At 45.3% G+C, this 14,379-nt stretch overlaps 1 protein-coding gene across 2 annotated transcripts in view; it reads right to left on the reverse strand.

Moving 5' to 3' along the window:
• FNDC1 (fibronectin type III domain containing 1) overlaps positions 1-14,365 on the reverse strand; it is a 136,109-nt gene extending 121,744 nt beyond the window's left edge. For both annotated transcript variants that reach the window (XM_019527050.1, XM_019527049.1), the window contains exon 1: positions 14,212-14,365. In XM_019527050.1, the coding sequence (XP_019382595.1) occupies positions 14,212-14,299 (88 nt within the window). In that variant the 5' untranslated portion in view covers positions 14,300-14,365. The remainder of the gene's footprint in view (positions 1-14,211) is intronic.
• Positions 14,366-14,379: the final 14 nt, after the last annotated feature.

Consider the following 14,379-nt stretch of genomic DNA (forward strand, 5'->3'; position numbering starts at 1 on the left):
CAAAAAAAAAAAAAAAAAAAAAAAAAAAAAAAAAAAAAAATCAAACAGTTTCTCTTTCTGCGGCACTAATGGATAAAGGGATTCACATAAAGGGAGAAAAGGCTGCTTGTTTTATACTATTTCTATGATGACAGCTCCTAAAGAATCCCAGTAATACTGAGTCAGGCCCTGCATAAACACAGCACAGGACTGGCTACAATAATTCCATACCACACTCAGAAGCATGACTACAAAGCGCTCCTTACCACAGTGCCCCTCCTCTGTACATGCCAACGACTGAATATGAGGTCTTCTGTCTCAAAGCCCTTATTGGCACAAGCTTAGGCTTTCTTCACGTCTAGAATTTGGTGCACGTGGAGTGGGAGGGAATATGCAAGACATGCAATATCCTGGACATGGCATGAAGCCCTGGCTCTGCCCGCCCCACAGAGTGCAATCCTGGCTCCGCCCACCCTGTGGAATGGAACCCAGCCCAGCCTGCCCCACACAGATCCGGGGGCACACACCTACTCCCATGCCCTCCCTGACCGGCAGTGAGAGCTGCTGGAGGAGCCACCAGAAGAGCAGCTCTCAGACCAGTGGCACATGGTGGCACACAGCGGTGGGAGCCCCCCTCCCCAAGTCCCACACTCCCCTGCTCCAGCTAGGCAGCTTGTCCCAGCCTCCACCCCAATCCCTCCCTTGCTGTGGAGGCATTGATCTGCTCCCCCATGCCCTTCCCTCCCCACTCCACCCACCACAACAGACTTACCTGCAGAAAGCTGTGTCTAGCGTCGTTGAGGACTGCCTGCATAGTCTATGGCTGAATCTCCAAATCGATTCAGAGGCTTCCAGTTCAGTTCGGACCTTTTAATGGGTCTCCCAATTCAATTCAGATTCAGAGATTTGGCTGCCGAATCGGGCCAAATCTCCTCCAAATCAAATGGGCTACCAAAGCTTCGCACAGCCCTACCTGGCACCACCCCTCCCACCACAGCACTATGGGATTGGCTCCCAGGAGCCTGGTGCTGCCCCCACCTGGCCCCCCACACCAGGATTCACCCCTGGGTCCTAGCACTACCCCGTTGTAGACCTTTACGAACCAGGACTGGGACCCAGTGCTGCCCCTGCCAGGCCCTGCATGTTGTGATTGGGTGCAGGATCCAGCATCCAGGGGTTGGGCTACCCACAGGTCTAGAAGTCTGTCAGTGCCACCACACCCCCACTGCCAAACTCCTAGGCCTGTGAGGGGGCCCACAGGGGCTGGGGGTTGAGCATCCTTGGTCTGCACCTTCCCATTAGACAGGCACCTGGCTGAGGTCATCCGACCTTGGTCCTTTTCCTGCCTGGGGCAGGGGGTTGGACACGATGATCCTTCGGGGTCCCTTCTGATTCTGCAATCTATGAATTAGGCACAGCTAGCATCACAGGAACTGCCCTGGTTTGACAGCAATTGTGAGAGGTTTTCCTACAGTGATAAAGTCCCAGCTGTGCTTTCCTGAAGCCTGCACAACTTCGCTACTTAAGGGTAAGCAGACTTCTTGCTACTGTCTCCTGGGTGACCTGTCTGTTACAATTCATAAGCATTAATGATTTTTTTTTGTGAAGCAGAATTTCCTCAAGTACAGAGACTTCTTCAAGTATGAGGGGAACCCAAATCACCCAGAAAATCTTCCAGTCTCACTTGTTGCCATCTCATTTCTTTTACCTTATTTTTATGAAACCGTTAAAAATATATGATTTTTATAGCGTAAGCAATTGAAAAACAAAGCTTCTGGAACTCCCTATTGCTGCCTTGTGAAAAATCTTGCAAACCAGTTAATTTAATACATAGTCATGCTCTTGGTTTCCTTGGCTAAGTACAGAAAGTCAAAAAGCCCAAAGCTGAATTGATTCGGTCTTTGCAGGTTAGTCTAAGCTATAGAGATTGAACCGATTAGAAAATAAAACACACATTCACTTTTGATTCAGGAAATGCATGCACATATTTGTAGTGACTCAAGCCAGAAGCTGGGGGGCACATCTGCCAGCCACTGCCAAAGGGGAGGGAAGACAGAAGCCCTCCAAAGACTTTTCCCCGCTCCTGGATTGAGTGGAGGGGGCATGGCCAGGCCCCAAAAGGCAGCCCAAAATCTGGACTCGTCCTTCAACCATGACACCACATTGTAACTGAAGGCTTAGAGCCCTCCTGACTCTCATGGGATCTTCCGCTGGAGAAAATAATCAGGCCCCAAATTAACTTGACTTATCCTATTGCAGAACAAATGATAATACTTCAAGAATAGACTGCTAGGTTCTCTCAAAACTAAGACAGCTATTCAAAAGCTCTCAAGATACAAACATTGGCCCCAAGGCCCAACATTCCTTTAATTGAAATTCCACTTTTTTATGATCTAAAATATATATGGACACACAGAACAAAGAGCTTCACTCCCCCTATGCAGGTCAGCCCTCCTCACAGAGTCCCCATGTCCACATATTTGAACTCACAACCTTTCCCTTATGTTATTGTACACAGAGAGTGATCTGCATCCAGCAGAAGACGACTCAAGATACTCCTGCAAGGCACGAACAGTGATGCAATGCTGCTGTGCAGTAGTAACGAGCTACTGCTCAGTTGTAACGAGCTACTGCAGTCAGCATCAACACGAAGCCATGCAGGGATGCTACAGCGCAGTAACACTGATTACTCCAGCCATTTAGTACTTGGGTATGCAATACTAAATGACTCCACAGTAACAACTGCACAGTCAGTGTTTCATGTAGACGCGGACAGTTTCAAGTCCCACTCTTGTGCTACCTTCAATGAATATGAATTCTCTGTCATGACAAGACTAGGAAATGGAAGCTTGATGTACATCATTTCTCCAATTATACAGTTGGTACAATAAAAGATATAAAAAAAAAAACTTTGCCTGTCATACATTCCTGTGCCATCACAACTACAACAATACTGCAACCCTACTGCCAATGAAAAGGTGCGAGAAAATGAGCTATACTGCCTATCATTCCCCTCCCAGACACATACAGGATTTCTAGTCCTCTTCAGTCCTGGTGGAGACCATGGAACCTGCCCTCTCTATGGAACTTTCTGGTTACATTGCTGCTTTCTGGATTTTTCATATTCCGACCGCTAGTGGCAATGAAAGAACCTCTCTCACAATCATCAGTACCATCATTTCTGCTTTTACTGGCTCTCTTGCCCTAGGACAATAGTAACATGATAGTTTTCCAGCTCTTCCGGGAAATATTTAATTCACTAAAACTTCCATATTTCCTTCACTATTTTCATTTTCTGTTCCTATTACTCTGTATTTATTTTCATCAACTATGGGTTCCCACCCATGAAACATGGTTTAAAAAAAAAGCACAATGCTTCATAGGATAACTATTTTACTCTTGTTATTTTATAGTTTAGTGGGGTTTTTGTGGCAGAGCTGTTACCTCTATGAAATTAACTGGAATATTGAGTGTAACATTTTGGGAGGTGTGGTGCCTCTAATATTTGGGTGAGGAATTCCTGTTAGAACAGCTCATTTGACAGAGGATCTGGAAGTGTATAACAATGTATTATTTGAGACATCTAGTGGTAGTAAATATGTATTACACAAGTGTCATATTACTTGTTTATCAAATTAAAAAAAATAATCTATGGTTCCAATTCTGACAAAACTTGCATATTTATTTTACACATTATAAGCATTAACTTTACATATTGTAAGCAGCGACTTCAAGGCAAGCACATGCTCATGTCTTTGCAGAATCAGACCCTGAATTAATACAGCAGTGAAGTTGCAGTTAAAAAAAAAAAAGAAATCAGAAAATGTCAGGAAACGCAAAAACTTAAGGTTCTAACAAAAGTATATCCTAAAATTATTTGGAGAACATTTCACAACATTAGCATTGATATTTTAAACTACAGGTTTAGCCAGGGAAACTGAAATACAAAACTTTTACAGGTCTCCATTTTAATACCATCATTTCAACTTTAAATTTTGTGTTTCCTAACTTTTTATAATTTTACCTACACATTCAGGGATTTTTACACCTAGCAATTTAGCTATGTCTTTATACCATGTCTAGCAAAATGGGCTGCCACCTGGCAAAGATGATCACACACTATCACATCAATTAACTCAACAAACTAGTTAATAATAAATAAGAATGAATATAAATAGCCTGTGCTTGATATTGGTATTACAGTGGTCCCAATTGGGCTTGAAATTCACACATGACTGGTGTGAATGTAAAGAATGGAGGATGAGTTTCTACTATATATATTAACACCCTCCAAAACTATCCATGTCCTCCTGGCCCCCATCACCAGCATTCACCTAACTGCCTACCAGCATTAACCTAAGAGCACTTCTACACCTTACGGAAGTTTTAATATTTCCATATTACAGGCAGGAAAACTGAGACACGGGAACTTGGATATCTGACCCAACAGAGACTAACTTCAATGGGACTACTCATGATAATAAAGTTAAACCATAGAGTTTGCAGAAGAATGGTCTTAGTTTTTTGCACTAGTACACATGGGATGTGTCTACATGAGATGCCATACTGCAGAGCAGACTAACCTACTGCACAGTAAATCAGCATCGTCTACACATATGCACCATTTACTGCACAGTAAATTAGTCTACCGAGAAGTTAGCCACTACCTGTAAACACACATAGTAAACTAATTGTGCAGTAGATACTGCATAGTAACACATGTGTAGATCCTGACTGGGAACAAATTTCCTCCTTGTCAGCCCCAGCACCAGAGGGCCAGAGAGAACTCCCCTGGTCCTGGTGTTTTAGTATGCTCCTGGAGGGAGCCAGGAGCTGAGCAACACCAGAACAGGGTAGCTCACTGCCCCCTCCTGTCCCAGTGCTGCTCAGCTTCCAGCTCCCCACAAGAGCCAGGAGCTAGGCAGCACCAGGACTAAGAAGCTCTCTGCTTCCCTGCCGAGACAGGGGCTGGCAAAGAACTGTTCCGCTTCTGGGGCAGCTCCCTGCCAGCCCCTGGGGAGCCTGGAAATCCTGCTGGCTGCTGCAGGGGGCCAAAGCAGGATAGGAGCAGCTCCCATTGGGAACAGATTTGTTCCCAAGAGGGAGCACATGAGATATGCTCTAAGGGAAGACTTACTGCACAGTAAGCCTTCACAGCATTAACAGCACGTGTAGAAACACCCACAGACAGTTCATGGAAGTGGCAGGATTTCGACATGTCTGCTCTTCCTGAGTCGGACATTATATATAAACCCCAAAAGCATTCTTCCTCATTAGTGAAACTGAACTCACAGCCTTGGATCAAACAGGGACAAATGTGTGTTATGATGTCAAAGAAAAAAAAAGCCTCAATGCTGTTCTGTTAAAAAGTTTTCCTCTATGTTACCGAGCACCTCAAAAGTGATTTCATTCACATCCTTTTGTTCTGGAAAGTCTGAGGCAAGAGAAAACACTGAGTTATGTTTTCTCAGTGATTAGACAACATGACTTAGCAAACATAAATATATTTATGAAAAAGCCAAACAAAATAAAAGCTAAAATTATTAGTTACGTAAAACCTCTTTTGTTAAAAAAAAAAAAAAAAAATTATGCCTTCATTTTGATCCTAAATAACTTTGTAATGCCCCTTTTAAGCCAAGTTCTGTTTTGCCATCAACTAGTTTTGGAACCAATGTAAGTACCTCAAATTCCATTACTTCATTTCACTGAATTGCCTTTTAGGGACATTTTATGAAAACAGGATGAAAGAACTTCATATAAAGAGAAATGATCAGATTGCTAATATTCCAAAGGAAAAGAGCTCTTAGACAATTAGCAGATTGCTATTTATTAGCATAATATGTATGCTGGTTAAAAGTTTAGCACCTCAAGTTTCCCTTCAACAAACTTGCTTATTTTTGGTGGGAATTTCTGAACACTCCTAAGATGCTTTTTGCAATGAAAAATAAGTTCTTAAAACACTGCTAGTTGCAACAACTCAAAAACATACAGGTAGGGCCTTGATGAAAAGTCAGCAGCTAATGTAAAGAGTTCTTTAGGTTAGGCCCATAGTAGGTAGCTTGACAAATTGGTTATAGACTTTTCTATGGTACCGCTGATTGCAGTATTTTAATACCTTGCATATCCTCTAAAACCCCACTGGAAAGGGAAGGAGTACTCACTCTATTTTGAAAATGGGGAAGTACAAGATCAAAAAGGTTAAGCATTTTTCTCCAGTGTCACTCTGGAAGCTTGTGTGAGAGCCATGATTTAGTTCAGCTCTTCCAATTCCCAGCTCAGAGCCTTAATGATAGGACCACCTTTGTTATCTGTCAAAAATGCATACTAAAAGACACGCACACACATATTTTAAAACTATGCTAATGTCTCAGTCATACTAAGCCAGACCCAGGGTTTTTTGTATCAGTCAGTACCTCTGGATTTATTTGCACTTTAACTATAGAAAGAGATGTCAAACAGATGATGCGACAGTTAGGGAGCCAGATGCAAAACTGAATGGAGGTGGTCGCAATGAACTAGCAGAAAGATGTCCAAAGACCACATCATAAAAAGGTGCTGGGTGCTTTCTGCCAGATCCTGAGAACTCCCTACTTCCAATTCCTACAGCCTTCTATGGTGTGGCACACACACACATACATACTTACTCATGCAGTTGAAGTTGGTCCAGCTTTTAGAGATGAAAAAAGGGAGGAACATGCAGACTATGTAAGAGTACAGTGCTGCTTCTCATCTAGGACCAGATTCCAGTGGGGGCTGCTTATATTCAGGTTAAATGAGGGTACTGGAATCTGGCCCTCATTTAGCAGTTTTTGTACACTGGATGCTGCTCTTGCAATTGAAGAGTACAGTGGCAACATCTCAGGGTACCTGAAAGTATCCATCTCACTTATACTGGTTAACTAGAGGATCAGAATTTTTCTGTCTCCCTCCTCTTCCCAAAACGAACAACTCTGTGAAACCAACATGAATTCACACAAAGTCTTTGTGTTGTTAAACATGCATTTATCCCCCTCAAAAAAGTTTTTTGTTTGATGTCACCCACCTGTATAGCACAGCAAACTTGATTTAGGTAAATGCATGCCAAACTACCTCTCATTCTTATGACAACAAACTTATATAATTAAGAACCTCCAATTCCTTCAAGAAACTTTTGAAAAACGATCTGTTTAATTACAGAAGAACACAAGCTCCAAAGTGGGTTGCTGACCAATAGAACAAGGATCATTCTGAGATGCCTATAAGACTTGCAAAAGTTTTGGTCAAACAGCTTTACTGGAACAATGAAATAAGACCAAGCTTCATAATCCTTAAAGGGTAATTTACTTTGTTTTAGGAAGTGCTGGGGTTTGCTGATCAGATTTCTAGTCAAAGAGGAACAATTTAAAATACATACTTCTCCAGACCACATTCTAATATGTACTTACATGCGTTTGGATGTACCTTTTAGCTTTTTTTCCCCCAACTGATTAGTGCAGGGGCTTCCTTAGAACATACTGCATACTTTAATAAACAAACACTTTTCAAATAGAAATACAGTCCATTTATATTATACCCACAGCAATGAGCTATGACTGCACTGTAGAGCAGGACCTGCAGCTGGAGGTGAAGGGGTGAAGGGAGCAGAACTGCCCTGCCCTGTCCACAGCTTCCCCTTGCCTCCAGCAGCTCCTGCCCCTCCCACTCCTGCCCTTGCTGCACCACTCCGAGCAGCAAGGGAGGCAGGGGTCGCTTCAGCCCAGGCGCCTTCTGCCTGCTCCACTCGCCCAGCATGATGAGCAGCCCTTGCAGGGGAGTGGGTGGAAAGCAGCTGAAGCTGAAGCCAAAGCTCTGTGCGCTGGGGAGAAGCTGCAGAACTAAAGCTTTCACCCACCTACCCACCCAAAGCTGTGCAATGACAGCAGCAGCAGCTGGAGGTGAGGGAGGCAGAAGAGCCCTGCTGGCCCCAGCCAGCGCATAGGCTATGGTGGGGCTGCAGCTGGTGGGTGTTACACAGGACAGGCATGCAAGGACTGCAAGCCCCCACAGCAGGTGGCTCCTGGGCTCTGGGCCTGCCAGCGTCTCTGAGCTGGCCCATAAAGCCTGTTACTTGGCCAGCCGCTGCCCATGTCCCCCTGCCCAAGCCAAGGGCCCTGCGGCCCAGCCCGGGTAGCCCTTGTGTGTCTGCCCTCAGCAGTGCATGTTGGCTGGCCTACCTCAGCCTCACTACCACAGCCCTGAAGCTGCAGATGAGGCAGGAAGATGGCAGTGCCATGGCAGCCAGCTCTGCCCATGCCCCTGCTGCTGGAGTGGGGAGGGGGGAGAATGCCTGATGGGCTGCTACATCCCAGCCCGGCAGACCTCAGCTGCGGTCCCCCAGTGAGAGAGGGGAGGGAGGAAATAAAACTTTTCCCTGCTCCATTCGCCTCAAAGGGCCATGCCAGCTGCTACCTGGCCACATCCTCACACCTGGCTAGAGATCAGAGAGGCAGGACTAGCCCTGCTCCTGAAGCAGACAGCACAGTCCAGCCCATGGCTGCAGAGCATGCCGGGGGACTTTGGTTTAACTTAAACCAGAAAGGGGTCTGGGACACAAGTTCCATAAACCAGTTTGACCCAAATCCATTAAGTCTGATACTATGTTCAACTAGGTTTATCTTAAATCAGTCTGAGCCATTTTGAAACTCGTTTATGTGCACTGAACTTATTTTCTGTTACAGGTTTAAACTAATTTCTGATCACTTAAACCGGTTTATGTGTAACTTCTGTTTTTAGCCTAGATCTCCTGGGTGCGGAGAAAATCTTGAACTCTTAAAGGCTTCAAAATCATAAGGCAAATCAGGAAAACTCAACATTCAGTATTTTAAGTATTACAGGAACTTTAAGCCACTCTTTCTTTTTGTGGGCTATGACTCATAATTCTTGGACACCAAACTGCCAGCACAGGACTTAGGATCTTATTCCACCCACCAGATACCTAAGGGGTCTTAGGTGCTTAAGGGTGATCCTATTTACCCTGTTTGAGTCTCTGAAAACCCATTAACACATCTACTTTTGTAACATCCTTCAAGATTAAGTCACCAGAAAGAGGAAGACCCGCCATCGCTGGTATTAGTGGTTTTTCAGGGATTCCAGCAGAGTGGAATAGGTTCACACTGAAGCACGTCTGTGATGAAATATGATCTGGCTCAGATTTTTTTCAGCCTGTATGAGCAAGTAGTTAAGTACAATGCAGCAAGCACATGGTCAGTAGTTCAGCTTTCTAAATTAATTTAGTCTAAGGGAATTAAATTGACTCCTCATAAAGTAAGGCCTTAAAAATCTAGATCTCGCTTCTTAGAAAGCTCAGTTAGTTATCTAAGTGCCTCACGTAACTAAAGTAAAAAAATTCCACAGCAGCAAGAGAAGTATCTATGAATGTGGGGACCACAAATTAAGCTACGTGCCACAAATTAAACTACGTAACCTCCCTAATTGCCTTTCTGATCCCCTTCTCTTGCCTGATCTGATGCTCTGCATTATGGTCCCGGCCCTATCTGCCACTGTGCTGCTTGCTCCCTCTCATATCTGCTGCATGCCACACACAGAGGCTGCCTGTGCCAGATATGGCATGCATGCCTCAGGCTGGCCACACCTGATCTAAGATATAATTAAAGAATATGAAAAGAGGTGAAAGCTATAACTTCAAAAACCCTCAGAAGCCAAAGAAAAATAAATTACCCTCTCCCCAAAAACTATGTCAGCATATTCTATATTTAGTCTTGGAGGTCCGAAAGGACAGGACTGTTCCAAGACACAGAAACTGGAGGATCTATTTCCCTTGTGAATAAAAAAAGCAACCGTACTCTCAAGTTAATAACATTTAACTATTAACAGCACTGGGAAGTACTTTAGTGCATTTGTCCAGCTGAGCAGCCCATCACAGTTACTGTTGCTTTGCACTGTTTTTTTCACCTGCAGGTTCCTTCATGCAGAGAGAAAGGGTAATAGAGCTGCTCTCACTGCTGTACATTGAAGCCTTTGACAACTAACTGCTGAAGTGCTGCGAGCGCCCTCTGAAGGCTGTCAGAAAAAAAAGAATAAGGTTCATTCCCTCCTGCAATATTGGGGACACAAATGTGAGACTGAGTTTCCCCGAGATAAAGTCAAATCAAATATCTAAACGGTTCACAGAAGAAAAGTGAATAATGCACATAACACTGATCTCTAGGAAGCAAAAATGAGTGTCAGATGTCCCCTCACTAAAAAAAAAAAAAAATTCAGATGAGACCCAAATGGTAAATAAAGTGTTGGTGTGTGAAGTGGTCATGACCTAACTGGAAACAGCAACAAACACAGGTGCAGTTGAGGGGGGAAAAAATAACAGCTTTGTTTTATGAAAACAGAGACAATTAATTTGGAGCACTTGAAGCAACTGGATCCTGATGTTTAAAAAGAAATCAAAAGAAAAGCTTCACGATTCCACCTGTAGTGATCATGAGAATGGTGGGCTTTCACAACAGGCAACATTTGTGAAACGGTAGCACAGCCAGGTGAAATATTTTCAACTTACCAAACACTAGCTCAGACCAGTAGTCCTTATTTAGGTAAAGAAGCTTGTCTGGGTAGAGACTGCTGACATGCAGGGTAAATTTGCCCAGGTTGAGTTCTATGTTGCCAAACCTAGAGGGCGTCTGAGCCAACTTAGGTGTACCTACAGTCCTACACCACATTGCAGCTCACAAGGTAGACATACCCCTTTCAACCTGGGTTTATACTTGCTTCCTATCTGGGATCACTTGCACCTCTGGGTGGGAGAGATGCATTAGTGCAGCAGTTTCCAACCTTTTTGCATGGGCAGTCCCACTTTGAGGCTCAGAACCACCCTTTCCAATGTGACCTCAAGTATGAGAAACAGTGGGTTAGAGACCACTTTGCACTGAGGCTGCTGCTAACACGGAGGTAGCTGTACTCATGCTCTGACAGTTCCACAATTCCCCAAGCCTATCCATTCTGACCTTCCTACTTATTAACTTCCCACTCACCTACCATGTAAGAGAAGGCGCCTCTAGAGTGATACCTATTTGGCCAACATTTAATCCTTCACTCAACTTGCTCAGCTCAATTCAACCAAAAATGTCCCAGCATGCCACTAGCTGGCCAGAGGGCAACACCAAGCGTCCTGGCGTGAGTAGAGCAAGTATCATGACTTTGGGAGATGCAAATTCTGCACTGGTATAAAACCATCTCAAAGAGCCTGATGAAAGCAAGGATCAAACACAATACACAGCACATTAAAACCCCCAAAACTCCAACAACCAGACAAATTATGACAACCACAAGTGCAGCAACCACCTGTCTACCAGCCTTTTATATGAGAAGTTTGACTGGATATTCCCTACTGCTGCAAGCAAAGGCAGACACAACATTGTAAAAGCAGTTTAATTAGTGACTAATTATCAACAGGTAGCCATGTCTAATTTTTCATATTTTGCATACCATGTCACAACACAATAAAGAATGACTTCTGACAGGTGTAATGAAGAAAAATATACAGTACAAAAACCCTGGGTAAAAATTATAGGCAATCTGGCTCGTTATGAGAGAACTGTGTGATTATTATACAGGTAGGAGAAGTCAGGAAGTTGTATCCAAAGCTCAACATCCCACACAAGCAATAGCACAAATACTGATATGTGTAATACGCACTTACGTAGAAACACATTCCCTCATGATAGCATCACGTTTTCCTCAGTTTCGACAGTCTGTGAAGCAAGAACGTGGGTACACAAAGCACCTTTTATTTGCCCTGCTCACCTGGATTCTGCCCCAATTACAACAGGCGCACTTTCTGGTGTTTGTACCTAGCCTATGCCTCAGCAGTGTCTGGAGCTTATTCCAGGAAAAAAATTGCACCCTTTCCCTGACAGACATTGTGTGGGGTACAGCATGGTACAACTCACAGCATCAGGCACACTAGCATCCAAATATTTTTGTGCAGAGAGCCGCATTGCCTTCCAAATGCACTCTTGTGCAATTATTGAGTGTGCAATTAAACCTTCTTCTTCCAGGTGCTCTGTGCTCAGAGAACAGTTAGTTATGGCATGAAGAGAATAAGCAGGGTTCTCAAAAAGAGTGAGAAAAGATATCCCATTAATATCCATATTTGGTGTGAACAGGTACCTGCTTGTCCAGACAAACAAATGCTACATATCCTCAATACCTTTGAGTCATGCCCCTTGGCTGTACAACCCACAATGACATTCAATCAGGACTGCAAAAATGATCCTTTGTAATGGACAAATTAAGCAGATCAAGTAGATCCATCAATAGCCCCCAACATTTAAGAAGCCAATTTTCTGAAAGCCAGCTATTATTTTAAGTATCCTCTTTATTTCTACTACTCTACATTATGAATTGTTTCACAAACCTCCACAATGTCAACAGGTGACATGCCAAAGCCAAAATGACCCATCACAGATTCATAGCAGTCTGAGGCAGCCAACTTCCAGGCATTAATGGTAGCCCGCTTGGACTGGTGGGGCTTTCTTCACTGACATATCTTAATGCTATGATGTCAGATCAAGCTTCTGGTCCAGCCCATGAAGATCTGTTCCCTCTTTCAGGAATTCTGGAGCCCCGATTGTCACGTAGACCTGAAATTGCCAATGTCATCCCACTACACTGAGCTAGTTCTTCTGCAGCAGAAGCATCTGTTTCCTTATGGGGCATCCATGACTGCAGCAACAAACAGCTATTTTGGCTTTGCCAAGGCATCCACCAGCACAAAGTCCTCTCTGAAATCGGCTGCAACTTTCCAAGAATGAGAAATTGCTGCTAAAAACATCCTCTGCTGTTTATATTCTCTCTGTATCCTGCTGTGACAACAGCGAAGCTATGAGCAGGAACAATTCATCCACCAGTCCTGAATCTATGGCTTCATAATGACTGGAACGGAGAGAAGCAAGGAGCACACATGACTGCTCCACTGCTACTAGTTTGAGGGGCCAAGGACACATGCACACAGGTTGTTCAGGGGTCCAAAAAATACCATGAACCAGTGTAGAGAGCTGCTCAAGTTTGCAAAGCGCTAAGTAGACACACCCCAGAAATCCTTGCACCAAACCTGAGAAGTGACAGCACTGACAGAACTGCAAGAATATAAGCTGTGCACCCTGCTGACTCTCCAGTGGTGTTCAAGAATGGGAAAGTCATGAAGGTCAACTCTCTCGGTGATAGGGAAGCACACTCTTAAAATACTAGGAAGAACGATGAGTAAGTTGACATCTGATGCCTATGGGAATAAAGGCTGTAAAGCACACAAGTGCAGGAAGGGACAAATTTCTGATGTGCAGTCCTCATTTTTCTGATGTGCAGAACCTACTTCTAGCTGAAAAGTTGGTTCCCTTGATTGCCTTTGCAACCTGCAGAACTCAGCTCCCTCTGAAGCCACCTTCAAAACTGGACAAGCTCTGATGCTGGACCCAGCAAAGGTATCCCAGAGAGCAGATGAAACAAGTCACCAACCCCACCACAGCTTCCAAGGGGCCTGGGAGATAAAACCTCCTTCAGTTCCTTTTGATTCATCCCCTCCGCTGCGCCCCAACCCGAAGTCCGCTTGTGCTCTCTAGGTCCCCTCCAACTGACCCTCCTTTAACCTGTAAGCCCTGCACTAGCGGGGTGGAGATGAGCCAGGATTGGAGGCTCCAGAGAAGATCCAGCTAACACGCCACATAGCTGGAGAGATTTATGGTGTAGAGGGTGACTGGGAAAGGAGGAGGGGGAGCAGGCAGAGAAATCTGGGAACAGGGACTCACTCTGCCATGGCAAACAGCCCTGATTCCCCGTCAACCAAAGGAGCCCAGCGGAGGGAAGAAAGCCCGGGAGAAAGCGACAGGTGTTTTAGTCACACCACGGACACTGGAACAAGCCGCCTTCCTCTCTTCTGCAAGCAGATCAGGAGGCTGAACTCCTGGAACACCCCAGGACGCAGAGCCTGTGCTCCTGTCCCCCAGACGGGCCCCAGTCTCCCCATCCTCGTGAGGCCCCGGGGGTGGAAATCAACACCCCCAGCCCTGGCTGCTACCTTCAGCCTGCTCCCGGGGGTCCAGCCAGGCAGGAGAGAGGCGCCGGCAGCCCCCCGCCCGCCGGGGAGAAGGGAGGCGAGGCTATGCCTTCCTCTGCCCCGGCAGCCCAGCACCCACCGCTGCTCCATCCCCCAGCACGGGGGGCTTCCCTGTCCCCGTCCCAGCCTGCATACACCTGGCGGGGCTGTACCTGGAAAAGCCGGGCAGGCGGCGGGGAGGAGCAGCAACAGCAATAGCAGCGCTGCACAGGGCAACAGCAGAGCCCGAACAGGAGCCATGGAGCCGGGCTGCGGGGATGGAGCCGTCGGACCGCTCCGCTCCTCACAGCTGCAGCCGAATGGCGCGCGCCCCCCGCCTC

The sequence above is a fragment of the Gavialis gangeticus genome, unplaced genomic scaffold (genome assembly GCF_001723915.1).
Source record: "Gavialis gangeticus isolate Ggan-Ray unplaced genomic scaffold, GavGan_comp1, whole genome shotgun sequence".
NCBI lineage: Eukaryota > Metazoa > Chordata > Crocodylia > Gavialidae > Gavialis > Gavialis gangeticus.